The 21223-nt window shown below is 34.2% G+C and overlaps 1 protein-coding gene across 1 annotated transcript; it reads right to left on the reverse strand.

Moving 5' to 3' along the window:
- Positions 1-4982: 4982 nt before the first annotated feature.
- Or6aa1 (olfactory receptor family 6 subfamily A member A1) lies at positions 4983-5939 on the reverse strand. Its single transcript, NM_001000937.1, has one exon. It carries the CDS (start codon positions 5937-5939, stop codon positions 4983-4985), a length of 957 nt encoding a protein of 318 aa, NP_001000937.1.
- Between the last annotated feature and the right edge of the window lie 15284 nt (positions 5940-21223).

The following is a 21223-nucleotide window of genomic DNA, read 5'->3' on the forward strand; positions in this document are numbered from 1 at the left end:
CCTTAGTTTAGAGGTTAGTTATATGTCTGCTAAATAAAACAAGACTTTCAGTTCACACCAAATTCAGAGAACTGAATAAGCTGCTATAAACAGGGAGAAAGTATGTCAGGAAGATGAGAATAGTAATGACTTTTATTAAGCCATTGTAACCATCCAGATGAAAAAACACGAAAACCATACAAAAATAGTTGAAGAAATCACTCTTAAATTACATTGTTTTGGTATCCACTCTAACTCCTTAATTTTCAAAATATCTTTGAAATTTAAATCTGCATTTTGGAGCAAAGGGTTTTAGTATTTTTCAACAGATAATTGAATCTGTACTTTAAAAAAACTAGGATTCCTCAAAATCCTGGAAAACTCATTAGTCATCAGACATTTGTAAGAAGAGCTTCCAACACGTCCAACTGAGTAAAAAAACTACATATTAACATTCAGTTATTGGTGGATCATCTAAAAATTTTGTCATGTCACGACATGAAGTTACAATTTAGACCTCTGATCGCATTCAAAATTCTGTGCTAAACTTCAATCATTCCTTAATATAGATCAAAGTAAATGGGAGCCAGAATATCATTTACCTCTTTATAAATCTTGATAAATCCTTTGAAACAGTGTGTTATCCGAAGGTCTCTAATAGATCTTTTTATCACACTTGGCTAGTGTCTTAAAATTCCCCAAAGGAACTAACCTGGACCTCTGGGATCTCTCAAAAACTGAGCCACCAGGCAAAGACCACACATGGGCTGGAACGAGGTCCCTGACGCCTATGTAGTAGATGTGCAGTTCCATCTCCAAGTGGGTTCTGAACAATTGGAGCATAAGTTCTCCCTAAAGTTGTAACCAGACTATGGCATCCATTGATCAAGAGATGTTCCTTGTCTGGTCTCAGCGGGAGAGAATGGATCAAATCTGGGAGAGACTTGATGTTTCAGTGTTGCGGGATACCAGAAGATGCCCCATCATCTCAGAAAGAAGGAGAGGCAGAGGGTCTCAGTGAAATTGGCTGGAGTTAATGTTTAGGATGTTAATTAGTTAATCAATTAATTAATTAATGTAAAATTTTCAAAAAAAGTCTTTCCGAGTAACTTTTCTTGTATTTCCTTTTCACTTAAGACAATTGTGATATTCTTGGTACTTTTAAATGAGGGACTGACCAATCTCCAGATAATACAGTGGAATAGGTAAAGAAAAACATGGCTCACAGTTTTCCCCAGAGCATATTAAACTAAATAACATATATTCTAAATTATGCTGAACATAAAACTAAGGACCAGATTATGATAGTTTTTAGTAAATACTAGAATATATTGAAAAGCTTTGCCTAGGGATTCTTGTGGTATTTGTTAATTTGATCAATATTGTAACAAAGTACAACAACAAAACACAATCAAAACCTTAAGAAAACCAAGGCTTACTTGGTTTCATATTTTGAGTATGCGGATTCATGATGGCAGGAAAGACATGGGGTCACATTTTACCTGTAATTATGAAGCAGAAAAGACACAAATTAAGACTCTGTTGTTGCTCGGCTCACCTTAGAATATTCCTATCCCTGTCTACCCTCTACTCTCCAGTCTGGAATGACATGTCCATGTCCAGATTTCTACATGAGTTCTTGGCATCTAGACACAAATCTTCATGACTATAAGAAAATATTGTAAGAAAATATTCTTTCTAAATGAGCTACCCTTTTGGCCTCTTATTGGAATTCTAATGTATTTCTTTTAGACAAGCAATATATTTTTGAAAATCATTCTCTCTCTCTCTCTCTCTCTCTCTCTCTCTCTCTCTCTCTCCCCCTCCCTCCCTCTGCCCATGTATATTATGTATCACACACACACACACACACACACACACACACACACACACACACACACATGGAAGTTATGAATTCTCAGGAGTTATGTTTAAACACAAAAAGTAATATAGTTTTATTTTTCTTTAGGTTGATGGAAATAATTGGTATAAGATTTTTATCTTTTATAGTTCACAATTCACACTTCACAAATATAATGGCAATATTGGAATATGTTTAAATGGAAAATCAATACATGAATGCTTCACAAAAATATAAACACAAAAACATTTGTATTATTGATTTTTTTGCAAAGGAACACAATAGGATAATATTTTGTTAATCAAATGAAATATTTAAAATGATTTTTAATTATGGAGTTAAATATGTACAAGTTGCAATTGACCACATTTCACCTGTTTTGCTTGTATAAGTGTGTCAACACAGAATGCAGTCTTAGATCAAAGGGCTTCCTAAGAAATTTTAACATTTCCATTAAGTTACATAATTACAGAAGAAAATGCAACATGCAAACCCAGGTGTATTGCCAAATATATTGATGGAAACACTGGTTGAGTAAGTTACAAAAAATTGGAGAAATTTCAAAACCTACAGTCCAAGACATAGTTAAAAATCCTCTACCAAATCCAATTATAGAAACAAATTACTATCATCAATGAAATGAGAAAATGACTATAAATGGGACATCATACAGGAATACCTTATTATTATTGAGATTATTTCTATATAACTTTGATATATTTTGTGGAATATTTGATTTTTGAATACACTATGGTACTTTTTGACCTAAATATCATACTTATGTAAATATTATTTTGAGAAAACCACAGAAATACATATATCAAGCTTTAAACATACAAACTAGGAAAATGCTGTTTATGGTATTTATTAGATATAGACTTTGCATACTGAAAAAAATTTTTCAAGTCAAGATGTGTGTTATCACTGGGTACAATAATGGCATTGCCCATATGAAGTTAACAATTTTCTGTTCGCATCTGAGACCAACTCCATAGAGGCAAGTTCATTCCTTGTACTTTTTTTTTATTGGTAACTTTATTTACTTACATTTCAGATGTTCTATACCTTCCCAGTTTTCCTTCCACAAACCCACTACCACCCTCTTCCACCCTTACCCCCACTCCCATCTCACTGTCCTAGCATTACCCTGTCCTATAGTATAAAGGCTCCACAGGTGCAAGGGATTCCCCGCCCACTGATAACTGATAAAAGACACATGACTGGAGAGATAATAGGTACTATGTGTAAATATAGTATTTTTATTTTGCTAAGTAGACTTGTCACAGTAGTTCCTAAGTATTTACATTCATACCCTAATCCACGAAGCCCTGATTCTTGGTCAGAGAAGCTTCATTATGATGTGAAGTGTTAAGGAGATGTGGGGCTGAAAAAGAGTTATTGTAGAGTCTTCTGCCTTAATGGGGCTATAGAAAACATGTATACAAGGTTCAAGAAACATTATGAAAGAAGTGGTACAAAGAATATAAAACATGAAAAGAAAATGGCATTTGTGAACTCACACCATCTACTATTTCTTCTTCACTGCATACTCTAAGCATATTCATAGTTTGGGGTGGCCTCATGAGGACTGAAACTTCCCAGATAAGTTATAGACAGGTGAAGGTTGTAAGGAAAGTGAAAGCCATTGTCTTCTATTTTCTAGATGCTGATCCATGATCCAATGGATAGCTCTACATCCATATCCAAAAATGTCCCTTGTAAATATGGTCATAAAGCAGGAAGACATAAAATTGGGGTGGGGAATTTTTAAGCACAGGGCACTTCGTTGGTGATGGGGAAACAATAAAGTATGCAGGAAGGGGTTAGTGAGAACAGATTATTACACACCTGTATGAAAATTTTAATGAATAAACTAATTTTAATAAGCAAAAAATTTTCTTTTTTTCTTGTATATTTTTATTTACATTTCAAATATTATTCTCTTTCCCAGTTTCCTGTCCATAAGCAACCTATTCTCTCCCCCCCTCCCCTTCTTTTATAAGGGTATTCCCCTCCCCATTTACTTCTTCTTCCCAAAATAATTATCTTATAATTTTTATGTATTCCAGAAATATTTCATATTGGAACTCAAGAAAAAATTCAAGCATGAGCATGTGAATCAATCTCTTATTTTATTATAGTCTCTTAATTACCCCATATATTAGCTCTCAAGATTGACTCTGGGTAGCAGTCATCTGGTGATTCGTTGCACTACAGATTCTCACTCTGTGTCTATGGTGGGACTGTGGATTTTCTAAGTTCTTCCTAATGGCAGTCACTCTCACACATAGAAGCACTATAGAGACAGCCTCATAAACACTCACCAGTAAGGTATTAGTGATTTATTCTTCCTTGCCATCTCTTTTTTTCCTAAAATTCACTAAAATAAATAAAATAAAAAAAGATTCTTAGTTTCCATTATAAAGCAATGGAAAACTTGCAGTGCCTTATATTTTTCTTTATTCTTGAGAGAAGAACTTGCTATGTTGCATGGAATAATTATGTTTCTGGGTCAGTATCCTTAGAAGCTAAAACTGTAGTTTTTATCCATTTAATTTAAAGTCATAGCTATTTAAGCATGTTAGAAACCCAATTCTTATATTATCTCATTACAAGCTTTTTGAAATGTTTTAATCATGGTGCCCTTGCTAATGTCTAATTCCTATTCATTTCTTTACAATTTTACATAATCCAGAAAAAACGTGTTTGTTTAGAAAAGTTATGTAGTTATATCTATGTTAACAAATAATTGTAAAACTTTAAAAGTTTCATAGGAATATTTATTGCACAAGATTATTTTTGAGGTCTTTTGATTAGGTTTCCATTAGACTCTTACATAGACAAACACTGCTTCATTTATTACTAACTTTATGGACTAGACTTTCTTTAAAACTAGTCATTTGGAATAAAACAATTATGGGAGATCTTATTGGCAAAGAGTTTTCATTGTATACTCTATCACTATTTGTTATAGTAAATAATATTAATAGAAGAACTATAAAATAACCTCTCAGTAGCCTTCTAAGAAAACTATGAAGTAGGCAGAAGTGGTCATGTCAGAATCATTTTAAAAACCAAATTCAAATTTTTACCATGATTAAATGTGCCTGAGACCACCCTCCAGAGTGTAATTGTTGCTTTCTCAAACTCCATGTATGGTTTTGCCCGATAAAAACCTCTTTTGAGATAGAAATTTCTGGAAAGCTTTCACCACATCTTTGTTTCTCAAGGTATATATGAGAGGGTTGACTAAAGGAGTGATCACACAGTAGAACACTGAGACCACTTTGCCGATTGTAAAGTTGTACTTGGCTGGAGGTCGGACATAGGCAAAGATTATGGTGCCATAGTAGATGGTCACTACTGTGAGATGGGAGGCACAGGTTGAGAATGTTTTCTTCCTGGCTTCCCGAGAGGACAGCCTGATTATTGTGACCACAATGTTGCCATAGGAGCTCATTGTGAGAAGGAATGAACTGAGAATCACCACAGAGCTGCACGTATAACCCAAGGCCTCCACCAAGAATGTGTCTGAGCAGGAGAGTTTAAAGATGGGGTCAGAGTCACAAAAGAAATGGTTGATTTTCTGTGGGCCACAAAAATTTAGCTGAGAGATGAGTATGGTAGGTAGCAGAGGGGCAATGAAGCCTCCAATCCATGATGCAGCTGCAAACCTCAGGCAAATGTGAACACTCATGAGAAGTGAGTAATGTAGAGGACGGCATACAGCCACATGCCGGTCATAAGCCATAACTGCCAGCAAGATGCACTCAGTTGCTCCCAGGGAGAAGAAAAAATAGTACTGAGTGATGCAGCCTGTAACAGGAATGGTGACAACCTCTGTGACACATGTAGCCAGCAACTTAGGAACAGTGGCTGTAGTGTACCAGATCTCCAGGAATGACAGGTTTCCTAAGAAGATGTACATGGGTGTCTGTAGTGTGGAATCCATAAGAATAAGGAAAATAATGAGGGTGTTCCCCATGAGAGACAGCAAGTACACAGTGAGAAAAGTAATAAACAATGGGAGCTGTAGTGAGGAGGAGCCTGGAAATCCTAGAAAAATAAACTCGGTCACTGTTTGGTTTTTTACATCCATATTTCTTCTTCTCTGCCCTGAAGGGGATGAATAGCACCCGGGTGATCTTGGATGAGTGGTAATCAGAACTGGAACAAACATTCATTTCTACTGTGATAATAACTGATGCATAGCAACCAGAGACAATGATTACTGTCAGAAACATAACAGACATATTACATACAATATACATGAGTCATATCACTTCATATTGGAAATAAATATCTAATATAAATAATTTAATCATATAATTCTTCAAAATAAAAGGAAGCAAAGTAAATAGGTAACATACTTATCACACAGATTGTAGGGCAGTAATGAAATCCTATTAACTTTACTGAAAATTAAGGAAGAACAAAGTATTACCTTACCTCCAAGAGGTCATCCCGTAATGTGAAAATACAGAAGTCAATATGTGATGCAGTTACTAGTAAAGGCCTTCACAACTGTACAAGTACTACCCACACTTTTAAATTTATAGTCTTCATTTACATATGAGTTGGAAGTATATAGGATCTGAATTAAAACAGGAATTTTTTCATTTCTGATTAATGTTCCTGATTGCTGGAATATTTATCTTTAGCATCTTTGAATCTTCCTATGTCCTGACATTTGTCAGAACAAAATTGTTGAAAGTGAGAATTCTTACCATTACAGTGAATAGAATTCCCCATGGACATATTCATGTATGCTGTATGGTATACTTCTAGATATATCTAATTACAGTACAAAGGTGAAATAACTGCACAACCATAATAAACTTTTTCTTATGTTATATTTTAAATTTATAAACTGACTATATACCTCTTTTAACAATCAAAGAAAAGTAAAACTGAAACAAGGTCCTTTGGGTATCTATCTGCAGGGTCTTATTTTAAATCTTTCTGGAAGTTTAAGTTATAAAACTCAATTAAAACATTATGTGCATGCTTCATGCTATAAGTATACTACTCCAATTTTGTTGCTTATGTAAAGGAGATTTTTATGGGAAGATATTTTTTCAGATCTAAATGCTAAGTAATATTCTTATGTTGGTAATATTTTATTTATTCCTAATTTAATCTATAAATACAGATTCCTAAATTAATGGCTCAATTCTATAAGAAAAAATCATTTTAAGGCTATAAATTCAATGATGATGATGTGAGAAATTAAGGAAAAATTTAATTCAAGGAAACGCTTTATAAAAAAAAGTCTTGAATTAATTTTAAGTGTTTATATGTATTTTCCAATCTTGTTCCTTAAAAATAATATAACTATGCATTGTTTTTATTAAGGGCCAGATTCCAAAGTGATTTTTATTGTTTTTTTGGAGAATGGTATTGCATGTCCTTAGTTTTCTATAAAGTCAAAATATACATAATTTAAAAAAATATATTTAATTGAAGCATGCAAATGAAATTAGACAGATGTCATTCCCTTACAAAGATAATGTTATTTTATTAAAAGATCTTAGCACTGCACTTAACAGGATAGCACATTCTTTGGCTGAAGTAAACACAAAATGGAACTTGAACACAGAAAATGAATTCAATATTAATGAATTATTTCTTTAAAGTAATACTCAAATATAAAAAGTGAATCACACAGTTTTTATTAATGTATAGAATAGAATCATTCACCCTACATTCAAAATGCATGTGAGAAAGAATATAACCTTGCTTTAATAACATTGGTGATCCATCAAATTCTACCGACAGTTATTTGGATGAACCCTCCATTACTGCAGAAAACTGAGGAATGAAATGTACAATTTCTCCCTTACTGTACTTACTGTATGTGTTCTGTTCTATTATTTTCCACAAACATAATATTGTCAGTTAAATACATTCTGATATTCCTCTTGACCAAAGCCACACAGGAAGAACAGTCCTTAGTAAACGTAAAGGGAATGAGGCATCTACTCCTTGTAGTACTGGCCATGATGCAGCCTCTGTGCACTTGGTAGCAACACAATCTTCTTCCTCAGCTATTTTTTCCTGAAGTGACCAGGTTACAGAAAAATCTGAGTTCAGAGATTGGCTCTGAGAAAAATAATGATTTCATCAGCACAGAGCCTTGAGGCATCCAAATAGATTCCTGTAGGAATTCCTTTATTGTGGGTCAAATATTTTGCCAAGAGGACTAAAAAAGAGAAGAGATTCATCTGAGAATAAGGAATGGTGTCCCAAATGATTTCATTAGCTGCCACCACCTATGGTCTGGTCTCTAAATTATGGTTACAGAAATGTATTTCAGCCTCATTGCTTTTTCCCTAAAACCATAAATTTTAACATATAAAAAATAAATTAGATCAGTATGAAAATTCTTATTCTGTAATCTAAGCACTACAAAACAAAAAATAGTACTAGTGTGTTTGTATAATTTATGAAAAATTGAAGGATTTGCTAGTATAAAAGAAAAGAAATAAGCTGCAATAAAAGGAAAGTCTGGGAAGTTTCATGAAAAGAATACGTACAGGAATATACAGAGATCATGCTCACCTAGTAAGATTGGTGTCAGAGTAATATTACAATCTTACTGGGTGAATAATGAGTTGATAATTACATTTCATGGGAAAGAAACTGAGAAAATAAATTTGACATTCCAATTATTCAAATTCTTCAACAAAATCTGTTTACCCTTTAAAAATTACTTTTTCTGAATAGCAACAAACAAATGCTTTATATATTTAAGTAGTAGAAAATGAAAATATGAGATTTCATTTTGTAAAAATGTTATTGCTGAATATCAACCATACACAGTAATGAGATTAAGACATTTTCACACAGGGTCATATTTACCCACTTCTTTTTCCCACACAACTAATCTGGTATTCCCTCCTTCTCCATCTAATTATTTCTTTGCTAGGTCCCATGCATTCAAATGAACACATTATATTTTAATTTCTGCATCTGGCTTACTTTTTCAAACATCTCTTCATCAGCTAATGAACAGATGCAAGCAAGGATTCAACTCAAATGCAACATGGCAGAACAATGATCTTATTGATACAATTCTATAACAACTGGTAAGGGGTTACTTACCAAAGTGTGAATGAAATAATTCAGTTTTTCCACCAAAGAGCCCCAAACTATAATGAGTAAAAATCTTATTAAAGCTGTGTTATGGAGTTTCACATTTGGTTAACTTTCCATCTCCTATAGAGAAATCAATTTTACCCAAGACTATGAAAAGCAAGGTGTCAGAGGGTTTTGTGGATGAAATCTCAAGCCAGGAACTTTGATTGTTGCTCCTTACTTCTACTAGAAAGTCTTACATACCCGATTACCATTACCCTTATCTACAGGTCACTATAGTATCTCAGCTGATTTGATTTCCAAGACAATTTGCCAAGCACCTGATGATCTGAAAACCAAGAACATGTCTTTAACCCATAATCCTTCATCCTGGTCACTCAAAACTTATGCTACTTTGTAATATCTACCAGAGAATACTCTTTGAACACAATTTTAAGCCAATAGAAAGCCTTTTTTGGTCAGCCAAGGACTACACAGTTTTTCCAGGGTCCTCCTGTTCCCTGAAACTTTCTCAAGGTGAGCTTTTCAACACAAAAATCATATCCTGGATAAACACACTCTTTTAGTTCAAAGAACAAAATAGTCAGAAACAGAACTACAGAAGCAAAAAAGCAAGGTTATTCAATTTAGAGGCTTTCCCAGAACTATGGCCTTTGATGACTTAAGTGTTTGCTTTCTTTTAGCCATGGGGTACTGCTAACATGTCAAGTTTTGTGGCTGAATGGGACTTCCTTCACGGAGTTGTTCGGGAGTCTAAGCTCTATCGGATTGTTAGACACCCCATTCATCTTAGTGATTACGTCAAATCATGGATTCACAATCCTCTGACAACCATTAATTTTACTGAATTAATTAACAATTGGCCATTTAGTATGAGATGCAAGCTCCTGATATTAATCATAGCAGGATGAGAACTAAAACCTCAGGCAGTGATGATACCAGAGTAGTTAGCCAGGAAGACCAAGAAAACAGAAAAAGATATCAATTATCTGATTTATGTCTTTGTCTCTTTCTTTTGTTTTTAGTTTTCTGACAAGCACTGCAAGACTTTTTAAATTTTTTTCATGACTGATTATCATACAAACGATAAGTTTCTTTCAAAGCCATATATCATCCACATTGTCTTAGTAAGAGTTTTAATGCTACGAACAGAAACCATGAGTGAGGAAACTCTTATAAGGACAAATCTAATTGGGGATGACTTACAAATTCAAAGGTTCAGTCCTTTATCATGAAGGCAGAAACATGGCAACCTCCAGTCAGATGTGACTCCAGAAGAGCTGATAATTCAACAGCTTCATCTGACGGCAGATAGGATGAGGGTCTTAAAGCCTTCATCCACACTTCTTCCATCAAGGCCACACTTCCAAACAGTAACACTACCTGGTCCAAACATAGTCAAACTACCATACATTGCATCTCATGCGAACGAAATCTAAATGTCTCCATATTTGTAAGACTATTTCTCTAAAGGAATAAAACTGTTGAACTGTTGTTTTAATTCAAAAATAAAAATGTTCAAATCATCTAAATCCTAATTAAACTATATACTGATGTTTGTAAAATGTTTCTCCATGATGTGTCTGTGTATCTTGAGGTGTCTAGGCCTGCTCCAACTAAGAGTGAAATGAGGATAGATATTATAGATACTCTTCCTCCTCTTCCTTCTTCTCCTCCTCCTCATCTTCCTCCTTCCTCTAACTCTTTCTCTTTCTCTCTGACTCCCTCTCTTTCTCTCTCTCTCCCTCTCCCCTACCCCCTTCTCTGTAGTATAATACCGATATTAAACTACATTTTCATTTCTATTTATTGTATGTCTGTATCTGGGCAGAATGTGTTCCAAGATGCACAAATGGTTTGGAAAATACCTGAAGATACACATTTAGTCAAACCGTTAGTCCAATAGTCTCAGGGCTCAGTCATAATTTCTTTTGTCCAGAACAGTTAAACTTCAAGGCAAAAGAGCAGTAGGCATCAGAACAAGAGGAAATGACTAGATGAAAGCATTTAGCCTCTTGTAATTCCACATGGAACATGCTTCTACGCATCTGAAAATAATATATAAAAAACCTAGCAGATATTAAATCCTTTCCTAATAAGCCAAATCTCCATGAACTCATTTTACAGAGTTCTCTGAGGTGTTGTCCTTTCATTCATACTCTTACCTGGGCCTCTGTTTTGAATTTACTTAAGCACAAAACTGGCATCTGGGATAAAACCTTCCATGACAGATTTTCCAGTCTATGTATAGTATACCTAGTTCTAAGAAACCTGGAATGTTTGTAGACCACACCTAGGTCTAAAAAACCCAGAATATTTTGTAGATAGACCTCAAATGAATTACCTAGTGAAGTCAGTTACAAGAATCCTACCTATTGTCTTTTAGGTAATGATCTTTCCCTCTGTTGCCTCCCATCAACCTGTGGGCTTGAGCTGTCTGTTTTCTCCAATATCAGATCAAGTTATGCCACCAGAGTATCAGTAGGCATCACGGATCTGAGGGCCAATTGTCCAAGGGCCATATCAGTGACTCAGCTACTACTTGCTTCTAGGAAGTCATATTTATAATGTCCTGAGCAGTGGAAAATAGCAATTTGTAGTAGAAGCAAAATAGCCTCTAGGAAGACCAAGATTTTTGGTTCTGTTTTATTGTCCTTCCTTGTAGTGGAGAAGCTGTTTCTCTGTAGAACCTATCTTGGAAAGAAATGGTAATAAAAGGTTATCCATTGCCCATGTCTACATTATGGACATTTTCCCAATCTAGGAATCTGGGTAAGATCAACCAAATATTTTCTCTTGGCTGAGGTACCTGGATTTTCCCCACATACCTAATTTCATCTTTCATCACATGACTAAAATGGATGAATAATTCTGAGTCATCATCAGGCAAGAGGTTAGCAGAACTGATGATAGAATATAGCATGGTCCACGCATAAGGTCTAGAACTGGGTCAGGCAGGCATTAGAAAGTTATCATAGCCATTCAGTTCACCAGGATCCAGTTGTTTGGAGAGGTGTGTTTTAGTTCATTACGACTCTAAATTTTGAGTTATAACCTCTTTTGTAATGCCTTTTGCTTCATGGTGAATAGATGAAAAGATTTTTAGAGATCTGAATGTGCTAGAACTGTAGCCCAAGTCAGAACTGTTTTAAAGGTTGAAATGTCTTTTCTTTATCTCTGTCCATATTAGGAGATTTGTGTCCAATTTTAAATTGGTGTAAAGAGAAAGGCCCAGATATTCCTGAAAAAGAAGGTATCCAGAGATAGAAATAGTTGACTTTCAAGTATATATCTTAGTCATTGGTAGATGGAGGATGACAGAAATCATACTCCCTTTTCTTCCTTTCAAATAGTAGACAGTATTTGTAAACTCTGATGCATACATTCAGGCGTTCTTAGGCTGACATGTTGTTGCTAATGATCTGTAACTCTTGCAGCACTTGTTTAGTGGCCTCTTTTATAAAATTTCTTTTAGTTTCAGAAACTAGGAAGAGATCATTTGTTTAATAAGAGTATGGTCCTGGGAAAGCTATAATATAAGGTCAAGATGTCAGAATTTAGTATCTCATCAAAAACGGTTGGACCAAATTTAAATCCTTTGGCCAATATAGTCTAGGTAAGTTGCCTACTGTAACTTCCCTCTGTTTCTGTCTATTTAAAAGCAAAGATGTTTTACATACTTCAGCCAATGATGGCTGTGGAAGCATATTTCAGTGTGCATTTTCCATTCAGAAAAATCATACTCATGAGAATCATAAGCTCTAAGTTCTTCACAAGGAGAAGAGGTATATGCTAGTGTGACTTGTAGGGCACAAAGTTATCTATAAATATAAACTAGGTAATATGGCATGGATATCCTTTTTTGTTTCCAAAGTCTATGGATATTTTGCAATCTGGCTTTGTATAACTGAATTAGTTAGTTGAACAATTATAGAAATCCTTGTCATGTCACTCCTAAGTGTTTGATTTCTGCTCATACACCTGAGAATCTCTTTGGCCAATCTGAGTGATAGTGCAAATGTATCAATTGATTTGGAGCACAGTTTTCACCTTAGAGCTTTGTGGATAGTTGTGGTAAAGTTTGGTATCTTGTTATAATTCTCATCTCCATACTAAATACATTTAGTACATGTATAAGAATTCTTCAAATCTCAACAATTTATATATTTAAAAGCATTCTAAGTCTCTTCTAAAGCTGATAACATTAAATATGAAAACCTGAATATTGTATATTTCCTATACACAATATTTCAGAATAACTATTCACATTCCAAAAGAAGAAAGGGGAAGAAAACATTGAAAGACTAGACCAATGAAAACTCAAGACCTAAAGAGGTGAATCCCAAACGTTTTGGCTCTGTCTATATCGGAAGCATTTTAGTGGCAACCTTTCAACTCTGTGAGGCTTGTATATTTTCACCGTTCTGTGTGTGCTGCTTGGAACAAATGTGATCTCCCTTGCATGACCATTGTAGATAGAGGTTTCCTAAGTATATATCTCATTGCCTTAGCATCTCCTATTTTTTAGAGTCTCCACTCTAAATTGGTCTTTATCTTCACATTCTAGAACCAAGGACTCCAAGGCCACCATGAATGAATGCAATTCTGAATTCCATTGCCTAAATTTGTTGACTTTATTGAACCTTGATGTAATCTTTCACTGCTCCAAACTGATATTTTTCATAGCCATAATGTTAACCTCATGTGGTTGATAGATTGGGATTATTCTATGAATCTGAGATATAACCTGGCCTCATCTTATAGACAAAGTGACTTCTACGGATATTAGTTATGGAACTCAAGGGAATACTTGCAATATGGTAATTTGGAGCAGGGAAACTTTTAGTGGCATTCTCACTGATTTTACCCTCATTTTGAATAAATCTGAATGTCTATAATCTGCAACATCTGAGAAGTAGGATTTTGCTTTCTGTCAACTTCCCTATTGAATCTGTGCACAGTTTGAGATTTCTTCTTCGTTATGCTAATGCTAAAAACAGTTACCTTTACATACATATGTTTTTCTAGCTGTGCTACCTTGTCTGTCCTCAGTGGGAGAGGAAGCACTTAGCCTAGCAGAAACTTGAAGTGCCAAGGTGTGTGCCAATTGCTCAAAGAAGAAAAGGGGAAATGGGAGAAGGACTGTGGCAGCAAGTGACTGGGACATGGTAGTAAGTAGAATGTAAAGTGAATATGTGATAAATGAAAAGAAATTTTATAGAAAACACAATCATATATCACGAAAGCCAAATACATTAACCTCATTATTTAAAACTTAACAAACAAGAAACAAAAAGAAAATTTAGTTTTTTTCCTCTCTACCATTCTCCACAATTTTAACATTTCTCATGTTTTTTACTTTCCAAGTTACACATTGTTAATTTAAAATCTCATTATAAACCCCAGTAGGTACAATAGAAAAATAACCATGTCCAGCCTGAATGATATATGGTATTAGTACTTTCCCAATTAAGCAATTTAATCAGTTTCTTTTGATTCCTCTCTCACTGTAGTGTTTAGTAAGCATGGACACAACCAGGTAATCAAAAAAATCCGTATAAATACCAGTTAAATGTGTCACATATATATTGTCTTTTCTTCTAAAATCTTTTGAAATGGACATCTAATGCCCATATTTCCTTTGGTACTCTGATCTTTTTTTTTTAATCTTTATTAACTTGAGTATTTGAGTATTTCTTATGTACATTTCGACTGTTATTCCCCTTCCCAGTTTCTGGGCCAACATCCCCCTAGCCCCTCCCCCTCTCCTTCTATATGGGCTTCCCCTCCCAATCCTTCCCCCATTATCACCCTCCCCCCAACAATCACGTTCACTGGGGGCTCAGTCTTGGCAGGACCAAGGGCTTCCCCTACCACTGGTGCTCTTACTAGGCTATCCATTGCTACCTATGAAGTTGGAGCCCAGGACCAGTTCATGTATAGTCTTTGGGTAGTGGCTTAGTCCCTGGAAGCTCTGGTTGGTTGACATTGTTGTTCATATGGGGTCTCAAGCCTCTTCAAGCTCTTCCAGTCCTTTCTCTGATTCCTTCAACGGGGGTCCCGTTCTCCATTCCGTGGTTTGCTGCTGGCATTCACCTATGTATTTGCTGTATTCTGGCTGTGTGTCTCAGGAGAGATCTACACCTGGTTCCTGTTGGCCTGCACTTCTTTGCTTCATCCATGTTATCTAGTTTGGTGGCTTTATATGTATCGGTCACATGTGGGTCAGGCTTTGAATGGGTGTTCCATCTGCCCCCGTGCTAAACTTTGCCTCCCTATTCCCTGCCAAGGGTATTCTAGTTCCCCTTTTAAAGAAGGAGTGAAGCATTCACATTTTGGTCATCCTTCTTGAGTTTCATGTGTTCTTTGCATCTAGGGTAATTCAAACATGTGGGCTAATAGTCACTTATCAGTGGGTACTCTGATCTTCTTAACTTTCACTGGAGTTTCCCATCAAGCTCTGATTACAGAATCCTATAGCTTTTTATGGCTCAAAATTCCAAACTCCCAAATTTCTCCCACAATCCACTTCTAAGTATCATAATGAACTAAATGTGCAGGGAAGAAAAGAAAATCAAGAGATAAGCTAAATAAAATGTAAAGTCAAAGTAAATTAATATAATGTTTTAACAATCTTACAAATGAAACAAAAATTTAAAAATTCTAGATTCTTCTCTGAATAAAGAACTGGTAATCTAACATGAATTCTTATTTCCTGCTTGTATGCAACTTCTATACTAAAGACTCAAATAATAGTATTGGGTTTGCTGAAACTTCTATTATTCATATATAACTGAGAACATCAGATCTGAGGATGTTTTACATGCCAGTGTCCAACATTGTAAGAACTGACATAAAAACTGATATTCCTATCCCATAAGATTTTATGGATAGCAGGCTAAAACATTGTGTAATATTTAGCATTTTTAAAATTTATTTGAGTATGATCCATAATTTACCTTTTGACATAATTCTTTTAAATGTGAAAAACTAGAGGAGAAGACATAGAAAAAGAAATTGACTATCTGCTTGATGTGAGATGTTAAAACCATACAAGGTATTGTCCTCAGCTCCCTGCACATGCCAGACACATACTTTAGATGATGGGATTACTGTGTGTTTCCTGCAGTGATTCATTATATCCATCATCATTCCAACACTTTCATGTGACTCCGGTGACACTTTTCTGTTCCCCCACTCTGTGTTTACTCCTGAATTTTAATTAGGCCCATTTTTACCAGTTGTCTGGAAATAATCATCGACCTAAATTACCTCTGGGCATTTTGTCCAATTAATGGCTGAGTTCTCAGAGCCTTTGTACTCAGGAGGATGTCCACATTTAAGATAAAAGCGAACAAGACCAGTAAATTTTGAAAAGCAAGACTGGTGTTTTTAACTCATCTGGAGGCTTCCTGTAATTCATTATAGATAAGGTGAACATCTGTAAGTCTTTGATTTGGAAAAGCTTCATTTTCATATTTTTAAATTCATGTTTATTTTTGAATGATGAACTGTATCTTGGTAAGTGGCTTATGATCATACACCTTCCAGACTTATTTATAGTGGAATGTCCCAGTAATTACTTGCTTAATTCAGTTTGAAAGATTTAGGAAGGAAAAGGAATTCCAAATAAAAGTACTAAATATGTGAGAAAAAATGCATGCTTTTCACCTGAGAAACAATCAGTAATTTCATTAAGGAAACATATAAGGAGAGCATCCATTACCTGAAAAGAAAAACAATCACTGAAAAATCTTGCTATTTTTACAAAAAGATTTATTTCCAATACGACAGCAATATACTTAAGTATGGTATACTAAACTGTCATACATAAAACAAAAATGCTGATCATGGTGTTTTCATGCCATTCAGTTAATATGTTGTACTTACAACATCCCTTTATTCAATATTTACAAAACGTGCACACCTGTATCTAAACAAATTTCAGAAAATACATATGATTATGTTATATAACATATATTTAAAATTTATAGTATATTTATATAACAATAGTAATATGTTGATATATATATATATATTAGAAATATAGGAAGTGTATATGTACATAGTGAAAAATCTTGCAAACTCTTGAAAACATTTTAATGGAGTTCTTTGATCTGTTTTTATTACTTGAAATTATAATTATATTATTTCTTTCTTTTTTTCCTTCATCGAGCCCCTCACAAATCCCTCTTAAATTTTTAGTCTATTTTTTATTAATTGATTATGTGTGTGTGTATGTATATATATATATATATACATAAATACATATATATGTGTGTGTGTTTGTGTGTGTGTCTGTGTGTGTGTCTGTGTGTCTGTGTGTGCATTGTATATATGCATGCTTATTCATAAATGCATGTATATAGATACATTGCCTAAATGGATGTGTGAGTACTACCTGTATACAGTGTTCATAGAGGAGGCTCAAAGAGTGTTGGATATGCTAGAGCTGGAGTTCTGGACAGTTGTGAGCTATCATATGGGTACTGGAATGTGAATTCAGTTGTGCTTAACTTGCATATGCTCTTACTCATAAGCTAGCTTTCTAGTCTCTCTACCAATGTTTGTAAATATTAGACACAGTTTAATCTTGAAGACTTTCCTTAGTATATTTTCACATTTTTATTTCACTGGTAATATATTTTTAATATATAGACACCATAAACAATTATTTCTTAAAGGGATGAATGATGCTTAATGTGTCGATTATATGGAATAACTCTAAAAATATTTTCCTGGTGAAGAGAATATTCATTCTTGTTAACCTTCACTCTTCAAATTCCATTTCAACTGTACATATTTCCAGCATTAAAGCAAGAATAAAAGTCTTTAATATTTTAAAATCAAAGTAATAATATTTAAGGTATATCCATAAAAGCATTTATAAATTTAAATATATTTATCATTTGTAATCATTAGTTTTTCATCTTAAGAATGAGCTAAATCCTATGTTCAGATTTCACAGTAGTTTAAAATTACATTTAAAGGTAGAAATTTTCTGGTTACAAAGGAGTGTCTATTTCATTATAGGAAATATCAGTATGTTATATTCCTCTGAGAGGATTCATTCTTTCTCTGGGCTTATACCGAACAAATCATGTTTAATCAAAAAATGGTATGTCCTTTGCTACTAATGTTTCTTTAATTCAATACTCTTGAATATTTTTCAATGTTTTTCTTAATTTGAATAAAGAAATGTTATTAAATGAATGTGTATTTGTATACCAATCCTAAAAATGTGCAAATATAAATATTCAGTTTTGAAAGACACATTCAATACCTTAGAAAGTAATAAATTTATTTCCATATTTTGACTGAAATGAAAATTGTACCAGCTTTTCTTTAAACATGGATATTTAACTTTGAAGCTCATAAACTATAATTTTAAATTTTACTAATGCTCATCAGTTTTTCAATATATATTAAAAGTTTTGAATAGGTTATCTAGTGCCAAATATTTCTCCCTAAAAACCAACATACAAATAACATACAGAATGAGCAAGGTTTTTTAGGAATATTTTGTAATATACATTTAACTAGAAAAAAGAGATCATAGATTTGAATAAGAGGAGGAGGGATTTATGAGAGAATTTGGAAAGATAAAAAGTAAGGAAGAAATGTAATTATAAACTTAAAACAAAAATAAATATGAATAAATGATCAATAAGAAGAAATCAAACAGAAGCCCAATTAAGTAGTGCAGGTGCCTTAATTTCACATATTTTTTTTTCCTGTTCTCATACATTGGAAAGAATTCCCAGTAACATGTACAGTAGAAGTGATAAGATAGGAGTGTCTGTTTTGCCTTGTATAAAACCTTATGCAAAGTGTTTTTTCACAATGCACATATTCCATTTTATAAATGATTTGAAATATGATACACAAATTGTATTGAATATTATGAAAAATTTCCCATGTATATGGAGAGTGATCTCTGACTTTTATCCTTGCATCTATAATTCTTTAAAAAGTATTACCCACTTATGTTAAAATTTTCCTCTAATGTGAAGATAAACTATGCTTGACCAAATGTTGACATATTTCGTGAACTAACATATAAGATCTACAAATACTTGGTCAGTACTTTAAATTTCATCAAGTTTTTACATCAGCATTCATTTTACTCTGGTTCCTTTTTCTTGCTTTTTTATGTAGGTCTTGATAACTTTATTAAAATTACTTTATGGGTTGGGGATTTAGCTCAGTGGTAGAGCGCTTGCCTAGCAAGCACAAGGCCCTGGGTTCGGTCCCCAGCTCCGGAAAAAAAAAAGAGTTTTAAAATTACTTTATAAGTGTTTATCACTTTAGAAATAAATTTTCCTTCAAATGTATAGCAAATTATCCATGGAACTGTCTCTTCCTGAAATATTTTATTCTGGGTGGCCTTAAAATACTAACTCCAGTCCTTATTTGTCACTCATGTGCTCTGATTTCCTGCTGTTTGTAAAAGCTAATTATATATAAGTTGTATGTTTCTAGAAATTAATTCATATCTCATTATTTAAATTTTAGGTATATAGATATTAATCCAAGTTCCTTCATTTTTGTGGCATCAACTTTGTTTATTCTTTTAATAAATTTTAATTAAAATATTATTACACTATCATTCCATTCCCCTTTATCCCTCTAAGCACATATATGTCCCCTCCCTCCAAACCATAACATTCTACCCTACTGTAAATCTGATATCTTTTTCTTAATTATTATTATTCCTTACATGTGTATGCACAAATGTATAAAGAGTGTGAAGAGTCCATGTATTTTGTTGTTTATTTATTTCTATGTATATGGTCCTACACTTTGTATTGTGTAAATAGTGAGATGGCTTGTCTTTGAGACCAGCTAATATCCTGTTCTCAGAGGCTATCGATTACTGTAACAACAGTTTAATATACATTTTATATCTTACTTATATAACTTATAGGTGTTTAGTTATTTCCTATTAGGATATTAGTTTTAAATTAAAAAAATTTTCAAACTTCTGTGTTTTGTTTCTTCTCTAAACATATTTCATATTTTCTTAATTTGGGGTTTAATTTGTGGTTTTGTTTTCTCTTTCTGTTTTTTAGATAATTTTATTGGATATTTCATTTATTTACATTTCAAATGTTATCTCCTTTTCTGGTTTCCCCTCTGAAACCTCCCTATCCTATCTCCCTACGTCTCCTTCCATGAGGGTGCTCCCCACACACCCACCCACTTCTGGGACATCGAACCTTCACAAGACCAAGGGCCTTCCCTCTCATTGATGTCAGATAAGGCCATCCTCTACTACATATGCAGCTGGGGCCATGGGTACCTCCATGTGTACTCTTGGGTTGGTGGTTTAGTCACTGGGAGCTATAGGGTGTGTCTGTTTTGTTGATATATTCTTCCTATGGGGTTGCAATTCCCTTCAGCTCATCCAGAGCTTCCCCTAACTCATGCATTGGGGTCCCTGTGCTCAGACAGATGGTTGGCTGTTAGCACCCACATCTGAATTGGTAAGTCTCTGGCAGAGTCTTTAAGGAGACAGCTATATCAGGCTCTTGAAATTAAGCACTTCTTGGCATCAGCAACAGCGTCTGGATTTATTGTCTCTGTATGGGATGGATCCTCAGGTGGGGCAGTCTCTAGATGGCCTTTCAATCAGTCTTTGCTTCACACTTAATCCCTTATTTCCTTTAGACAGGAACCGCTCAGGGTTAAAAATTTGGAGATGAATTCGTGGCCCTATCCCTCAATCATGGGGCCCTGCCTAACCTCTGGATATGGTCTCTAAAGGTTCTATCTCCCCTTTGTTGGGTCCTAGGAGTCTCTTGCTCTTCTGGCTTCTGGGACTTTCTGGTGGCTACACTCAGTTCCCCATCTGCCATTGTTACACACTTTTGTTCAATTTCCTGAACCTCTGTACTTCTCCCCATTCCCTCCTATATCTGATTCCCTTCCACCTCCTCTCTTTTTTCTTGGTAAAAACTTTATTCAAAATATTTACTATTCTTATTTGAATACTATTAAATTTTGAATATTTATTTTTATTGAATCACCTTTAATGATGAACTTGCTGAGTATAGTAATTGTCACAGTCTCTTTGACTTGTTATATTTTTAAATTTTCTTTGATTTCTTCTTTAATACATATTAAAGATGGAATTGATAGAAATTTGTATTTTTCTCTTTTTGTCACTGAATTCTAGTTCTTTTTGAAGTTGATAAAAGTACCTTAGGTTATTTAATTGTTCCTTTAACTTCCTAAGACTTAATTTGGCCGAACATGGGGTATACCACACTTCCTTCACTCTAT

Source organism: Rattus norvegicus, chromosome 1, assembly GCF_036323735.1.
Source record: "Rattus norvegicus strain BN/NHsdMcwi chromosome 1, GRCr8, whole genome shotgun sequence".
NCBI lineage: Eukaryota > Metazoa > Chordata > Mammalia > Rodentia > Muridae > Rattus > Rattus norvegicus.

What these genes read in the sequence shown, in the direction of transcription:
- Or6aa1 (NM_001000937.1), bottom strand. Translation starts at nt 5,939, where the DNA reads ATGGATGTAAAAAACCAAACAGTGACCGAGTTTATTTTTCTAGGATTT.